Source organism: Sceloporus occidentalis, unplaced genomic scaffold, assembly GCF_023333645.1.
Source record: "Sceloporus occidentalis isolate IW3139 unplaced genomic scaffold, rSceOcc1.0.p SCAF_62, whole genome shotgun sequence".
Classification (NCBI taxonomy): Eukaryota; Metazoa; Chordata; class Lepidosauria; order Squamata; family Phrynosomatidae; genus Sceloporus; species Sceloporus occidentalis.
In genome coordinates this window covers 3,390,001-3,398,365 of record NW_028317042.1, presented here as the reverse complement: position 1 = coordinate 3,398,365, position 8,365 = coordinate 3,390,001, and the positions used below count along the sequence as shown (strand labels likewise).

At 34.2% G+C, this 8,365-nt stretch overlaps 1 protein-coding gene across 1 annotated transcript; it reads right to left on the bottom strand.

The window, feature by feature from the left end:
• Positions 1–3,953: 3,953 nt before the first annotated feature.
• HAND1 (heart and neural crest derivatives expressed 1) lies at positions 3,954–5,977 on the bottom strand. The gene is made up of 2 exons (XM_089493092.1): positions 5,486–5,977; positions 3,954–4,055 (listed from the first exon to the last, which is right to left on the bottom strand). The coding sequence occupies exons 1-2, from the start codon at positions 5,972–5,974 to the stop codon at positions 3,954–3,956; spliced, it is 591 nt and encodes a 196-aa protein (XP_089349218.1). The 5' UTR covers positions 5,975–5,977.
• Positions 5,978–8,365: the final 2,388 nt, after the last annotated feature.

Here is an 8,365-nt window from a genome sequence, read left to right as displayed (position 1 = left end):
CATTGTTGATTCCACCAAGCATCACTCAAGGCAGACGCACACATAAATAAAGATTCTGGTGCAACATTTACACCATAATTTTATCATTGATGTTCTCCAGCTTTTGGGTTGTCCATTTTGTGTCTGCCAAATGGTTAGAATCGCTGTATTACTGGGCACTTTGTCTCGATTTGTGTCATGGCCTGAATGTCACCAGCCTTCCCCCTTGGTTTTCTGATTGTATCTGTATCCTCCAGCTTAGAGGTATACTACAGCTATCATGCAGTGGTGTGTTAATGGGCGTTAGTGTCCTGGGCCTGATCCAGGGCATCTCCTCAAGCCAGCATCCAGAACTACCATGCCGTCAGGTTCCGTCCCTTCTTTTGCCCATCATCTTCATGTAGGCAATTAAGTTATGACATCACATCATAGATCATGACAGTAGGTACAAAGGTACTAGGGGTAAGTGGACCAGATTCAGGATAGTCTTTGATCTCCCCAACTGGTCCATTACGAGCAAAAGATGGACACCACTCCAGCCCCAGAATGTGTTTTGTGCGGTTGTTTGTAATGGTGATGCCAAGTGTGCTTTGGCTGCATGTGGATGTAACCAGCAATGTACCCTGGTGATATAGTAACCACCCTCCATTCCTTCTTGGGAAAAATAAAAAAAGGATCATTTATGCCACAATAATGCCTGGTAAACACACTGGGGAGATAATTATGTATTAGCAGTAAAGGTGGTGTGTGTGTACTAAGGGACTGCCTAAGTATGGTGTGGTTCACCCTTTATGGAAGGATGATGGAGCCAGCGCTGACCATGGGAATTTGGGAGGTTTTATAAGTCCGGCATTAACCACAGACTTTAAATGACTCCAATAATCTCTGTGATGGAAAAGGAGACTTTCACGGTGGTCCAGACATCATTAAATTCTCGCTTTTAGAAGTGTATTCGGATAAGCCAGCACCAGCTTTTGGGTGAGGATAAATTAACTCTTTCCAGCAATGCTTGTAAGTGTTCTTTGTATTGTAGAAGTTTAATTTGAAGGTAGTAATGATTTTGATGGACGATGCATTATACATTCCATACCCATCCTTCCTTTAAAGAAGGAATGTGGTCATTGGTGCTTAAAAATGTCGTTTGGCTCCTTGATAAGAGATTAAATCCCAGCTTTTGGTTTTATTAGAGCTCAGGATGGCGAGCTAGAGGTCATTTACAGACCTGTGCAGATGTTTGCCCTGATTTGAATAACCCTAGTAGGTTGCTTACAGAAGATCCTCTGATATCCCCTAAGAGGTCAATGACCCCACACCACCCATTGGGATCTGCCCACCAGATCAGATCCTCTGGGTGCCCTTCCGGACGCATCCGAAGACCCAAACATTGGAGGAGTCAGGTTTTGCTCATGCTTAAGGCGTTTGGGCTTGAGACACACTCTATACAAGTTTCCATATGCTTTGTCACACATACCCAAGCTCACACGCACGCATATTTTCTCACATGCACACACATACACACTCGCACTCTCCGAATGACACACATTTACTCTTCACACAGTATGCACACAAACACACACATAACGCACACTCTCTATACATATGTCAGACACACATGTTCCCCCCCTCACCCCTCCACCTCTCCACTTCTCACCTCCATTTCACTATTTCCTCTTAAAGCCTCAGCTTCTTTAAATCTCCCCCATACCTCCTCTCCCCTACCCCCCCGCCCCCCTCTCTCCAGCCAGTGTTTCATGTCAGTTAGAGCAGGCAGCGGAGTATAAAAGTTAATTGACGGATTTACAAGTTCTGGTTTTATTTGCTTCAAATCTGGATTAGGTCTGAATGCATTAATAAGGTGTCTGCTTGTTCAGATCACTTCATATCATCCCCTGTCCGGAGTTATCCAGGGGTGGGCTGGGAATTAACCCCTTAACGACAAAGCCCGGGCTCAAAATGCATTGTTTTCAATGGGTTGAGGGACCGCCCATTGTCCTTAAGGGGTTAAGGAGTGTGTAGACTTTCTGTGTATCTACCAACCCATCAGGGGCAAAGCGTGCCTACCCTGCATGCCACTACATACACTCCTTCGACACCATATACCCAGTTCAACCCATTTACGACGCACCCACCCCAAGCATACGTCAATGAATGAGTCCTCTACCAATATAAACCTGGATCATTCATAGTGTAGTTATCACCATAGCAACCAAAATCACAGTTGCCATGCTAATTGGAACACTTGGTGCCAAAACTACCACCCCCCTCCCAATTTTCACATGAAAATATAGACAGACAGGATTGATGATAGAATGCCACATTTTATGGGAAACCTACTTGCTGACCACCTATTTACCTTTTTTTAGGGGACAAGGTGTCCCTTTGAAACTAGCAACTAGTAACAATTTCACACATACCCCTTGTACAGCGCCATGGAATATGATGGCGCTATATAAAACAATAAATAATAATAATACATGCACAATTACATATGTATATATTACTATATCTATATACATTTTTTATGTACATATTTTCTAGATTGTAAGCTCCTTGGAGCAGGGCAACTGTTGTTTCTGTAAGTCAAATTGTTACGTTAAATACTAATTTTATATATACCCATTGTACAGCGCCATGGAATATGATGGCGCTATGTAAAACAATAATAATAATATATGTATGCATGTCTGGCTGTCTTGTACACAACAGAATCATATACAATATTTTGTTAGATTGCCACCACTGGTTTATTATTACAAAGTATTTTTTTCTTAATAATTTTTTGCACAATAGCCATTTTATTTTAAATTTAAGAAGCCCATTAATTACCCCTCCCCCTTCCCTTCTTCTTTTCAGGAAATATCACCGTCTTAATAAGAAAAAGCAGAAAAACGTAAGCTGGGAGTGCGATTGATTTTCTTAAGAAAAAAAAATGGGGGAAAAAGGTTTTTTATTTTACAAACAACATAAATTATTTGATTTGCCAAGTTTACCCTGCTAGGAAGTGATGAAATCCTGAGGTAGCTTATACGTTTACAGTAAATCCACACAGCTAGGTAGTTTAATGCATTCATCATTTTCAGAATTAAAATATAGTTTATTATGTACAAATGGAAAATATATATATTCTACTAAATTGGGATAGAATTTCAGAATAACAAACCACTCTCCAAAAAAACAAAACAAGAATTAGGTGGAGTAGTATATATATGGAAAGGGAGCCACAAGTTTTTTACAGAAAATCTGTAAAAATTGGACATTTTCCTCCCAACTTTATATATATATATATATATATATATATATATATATATATATATATATATATATATATATATATATAATCATAAGACATATTTTCAGGGTAGTTCAAATATCTGCTTTTAACCAGGTAACAGTGATATAATTGCACATTTGAAATATTTATTTTAAAAAGTTTCTGTAGAGCCACGAAAATGTCAAATTATTCTTAGGACATGTATTTGAATTTGTAGAATCAAAAAGGTTTTGTTTTTTTAAATCTAAAGGATTTACCTTTAATATTATTTCTCACACAGGTAACATTTTTGATTACTTTCCCCCAAAAATACAGATCCCTGAGTCAAGGTGAAAAATCAACACAAAAAAAATACACCCAAAATTATAGTCCAGATATATTGTGTATTGCATACCCTCTGGCTTCTTACAAATAGATTCTTTCAAAGTCCTTTAAATGTTGGGCTTCTCAGGCAAGATTGCAGAACCAAAAATAATAATAATAATAATAATAATTGTCAGTCATTTGTGCACAATTCTGATTTCTTTTGAAATTGTATTCATGTTTTATAATTGCAAAAAAAAAAAATCTACATAAAAAAATAAAACATTGCACATAAATACAGACTACTTGTCTTTCTCCCAACCCAGCCTGAAGAGTGCTCAGTGAATAATATGTTCTTGTCTCTCTGATCTGCAAGACATTAACAGTGCATTCTACCGATTCAGGGGTTCAGCTCCAAGGCCCAGACCTGTTGGGGCCACCCTGTCCTTCCCTTTAATTTCTTCTCTCCAGATGGGACTGCACCCCAAAATCCTTCACTTTGCTGCAAAGACACAAAAATAATTCAGGATTAATGATGTGATCTCCATCTAATTAATGAAAATATTTGCCCTATGGTGTTAGCCATGGAAAGAATAAAAAAAAAAGAACATTTAGTATATTTGGACAATCTGGTCTTTCTTCAGGTATAATATATTATTATGCCTGAAGAAGAGACCTAGCTTGATCCAAAAGCTTGTAATCTATTATACTCCAGTTAACCAATAAAGTAATCATCTTTACCAAAAATGAAAATATTCCTGAATAATTGTTTTTTTCAGCAGACCATCCCCAGCCACAGTTTATGTAAATATTTAGTTTCTGCATGAAATTATTTTATTTTTATGAATTTACCCTGAAGGAAGCACTTCTGTCTGTGTAAGCAGAAATCATAAACATCCCATTAAAATGTTTTTCTCTTCTGGGTGAAATTTGTCATGTTATTAGTAAATAAATGTAATAAAAGTCATTCCACAAAATTTGGATAGTATGAAGAGCAACTTAATAGGTAAGAATTATGTTTTCACACCTCAATGGCTGCATTTTTTATTTTATATATTTTTAGTAGGGCTAAAATATTTCTAATATATATATAGTGAAATATTTTTCACTATTGCAAAATCTTATTACATTTCCTTAAGGTACTCAAAATGTCACATAATTCTCATTTAATAATAATAATAATAATAATAACGCATATAATTAATTCAATAGGATTTAATTGATGAACGTTCTAATAATATGGTATAAATAACTATCATTATTAAAAATATTGGTATAATTATGATGATTCTTGTTTTGTGATAAATATATACATGCTGAGAAAATTATATATACATTATATATATATTGTATATATATATATATATATATATATATATATATATATATATTATGCAATTTATATATATATATATAGGTTTATAATAATTTATGTATTTAAATGTTCATTAATAAATGTTTAAACTTAATAAATACACTGTGAAAAAATGTTCATGTTTAATTGCGTTATAATAACTGAGTTAAGGCCTTAGAACATTTTAACACAAGCGAATAAAAATCTATAGAATCATTTTTTTAAATGTAATTATAAATTCTATGTGCGATAGATATATAGATAGATATATAGATAGATAGATAGATAGATAGATAGATAGATAGATAGATAGATATGAACCGCACGTTTGATTTTTGTTATGTATTAATAATTCGCTGTTCAGGATTCCCTTGATATTTGTATTTATTAATATTATATATGATTAGAGAGGTCCGTACAATTCGATCTACTACCAGTTATATACGCATTGTACAATTATATTATATTTATATATCAAGTGATTTCTCTGAAGACATAAACACGTTATTTTTGTGCATGTCTCTTTCTGTCTCTCCCTGCCCTCTTTTCCCCCTATTTTTAACCCTTTTTTTACTCACCGGTTCTCTTTTCCTCTTGCTCTCCCGACTGTCCATCTTTTTGATCTCAGCCTTGAAGCCCTCCGTGCCCCCGACCTCGGTGTCCTTCGCCAACACGTCCATCAGGTAGCCGATGTAGCTGGTGGCCAGCCGGAGGGTCTTGATCTTGGAGAGCTTGGTGTCTGCTGGCACGTTGGGGATGCACTCTCGGAGCTCTGCGAAGGCGCTGTTAATACTTTCTGTTCTTCTCCTTTCTTTTTTGGGGGGAATTCCTTTCCTCCTCCCCAACCTTCCCCCCAGAGCCTCCATTCGGCTGTTTGCCTGGGAAGGTCCCATAGCTCCATATTCTGGACTGTATGGGGGTTGGTTTGCAAACTCTGGGGACATCTCTCCAGGATTCAGCACCCATCCTTGGAAAAAAGGTCTCTCCTGGTGACATCTAGAGCTTGGGGTGAACATAAAAGGCTCAGGCATCATGTGGTGGTGCTGATAGCTCCCAATTATGTTCATGGTCTACAAAATATTAAGTTTTTAGTCTCAAATTCCCCAAAAATTCACTGCTGCTTCAGACCTGACTTCTGGTTCCTCCTTAGTGTGACCCCATGAGCTCTGGATTCAGGAGACCCTCAACGTCCAAGCTGGAGCTTTTCTTCCTCTTGGGAGCAGCAAAGCCAGTTAGCAAATGTGGGAATCCACCTCCCAGCTGTGCGTGGGCTAAGTTGCTAAGACAAAATATATATATTTAAGATTATAACGGATAAAAAAGTGTAGAGTACAATAATAATCTTTATCCAGGTTCAGGATCCTTAGCTCCCAACAGTTTAACCCTTCTGCATCCTTGCAAGGAGTTTATATAGATCTCAGAATCTGATGTCAAACTATCCAGAGAGCCAATGGAAAATGTGGGGGGGGAGGGGGCTGGGCACAGTCTAACAAGACCTTCACCTGGGGTCTCTAAAAGAATATTAGACCTTTTTAAACATCTAACACTGATTTCTCACACTCACCAAGGATGCATTTTATTTATTAAATTAAACTGCAGAATAGATTTTATGTAATTATATATTTTTTTATTTATTTGCATACATTGCTACTTTAATGATATAAAACTAAACACTTAAAAAAAGAAATTAAAACATTAATTCAAGAACAAATTGTAACAACATAATTACAATTATAATAATACACTACATTAAATTGGTATAATTCATTGTAAAATAACATTTTAAAATACGTATAAAAACGTCTACAGATGTCCAAATGTCGGATCTGGTAAGAGTAACACTTTGGTTTTAGAGGATAAATCTATTCAGATTTTTATTTTTATAGCTTAATTTATATATATATATATATATATATATATATATATATATATAATTTATGTGTGTTACCTACAAATAATGTTGCTAAATTTTATATATATATATATATATATATATATATGTATAGATATATGGAATTGCAAATACATGATCTTTTCCACTTATTGTAGAATTCATTGTCTTCTAGATTTCTGACCTTTAAAACTTGTTCCGTGGTTTAAAAACTGTAAGAATTAAGTATGATATGAATATAAATCAGAGACTCTCCACTAATAAACGTTAATATAATTATTTCATGTTCCGGTAGATACCGTTTTGCACATATTATAAAAATGCGCAATAGATTACAATATAAAATCACATTTAATATAATGGGTGTCTATGAGCCTTAAAAGAATATTCATATTATAATACATTCTGATTTTCTCCATTATAATTTGCTTTATTTTGTTTTAACGGGGAAATATTATTTATTTCGTAAATTTGCTGGGTTTTTTTCCAGATATATACTCATCTGGGGAAGAAAAAAAATAAGCAGGGACACTGCGGCTTTAAATCTTTCCTATTTACACTAGAATAAAATTAATATTTAGAATCTCATGTCAAACTTGGTTCTTTCTTGATATAAATTTGAAGAATTTTCCACTGGTGATTTCATCCCTGAAATACAATATTATTTCACACTAACTACCCATGACACAGATCCATATTAAATCAAAGCAAGAATTAAACATTAATGCTAAAATGATTCAAGCCTTTTTAGTTCACTACAATAACACACAGTTTCACAATTATTATTTTTTTAGATCCACAATGTCAAAAGAATTAAGATATCTGACAAGGGATCTATTTAAGGCTTTCTTTAAATTAAACATCATAACGGGTAACCAAGTGATTTATTGTTAAAACTTAAACCTGTTCTTTTTACCTATTTACCGTATATTTAAAAAAAAGAATATAACCAGGTAGATCAGAATATCAGCACTTTCTATCAGTTTGAAAATAGGATTTAACAATGAATATGCATAAACACATATACATACATGTATCTAAAGGTGGGAATATGTATATTATATACATATATATATTCACATTAGCGCATATATATATATATATATATATATTTATTCAAAAGTATAGTCTGTGATGCTGCAGACTAAAAGCAACTATTTTTTATTTAAGTGCTATTTTATAGAACGTCAAGGTTTATGTATTTTGTATTAATAATAATTATTATAATGACAATTATTATTATACTGTATTTAATTTCACATATGGTCCTTTTCTATCTTCGTTGATTCCCAAACCATATTTCGTTTTCTTATAAATAAATTGGGTTTAAAATTCCTTTTTTAATGTGTCTGGTCGGAAAGACATCTATTCTATGTACAGTACATATGTCCTGTATAATAGTATATTAAAGTCTGATACAGTATAGCTCTGTGCTTTTTTTACATTAGAGAAAAACTAACTTAATTTTGTTATGTTACTGTTTATTGAATATGTTATTTTTAGGTGTGTTAAGATATGGTCAATATTTGTATAATTTTAATGCAAAGGGGTGAAATAAATTAATGTA

Coding starts and splice junctions, on each gene's coding strand:
- HAND1 (XM_089493092.1), bottom strand. CDS start 5,974: ATGAACATAATTGGGAGCTATCAGCACCACCACATGATGCCTGAGCCT. Junction 4,056..5,485: donor GCAAGAGGAAAAGAGAACCG/GTGAGTAAAAAA, acceptor GTGTCTTTGCAG/CAAAGTGAAGGATTTTGGGG.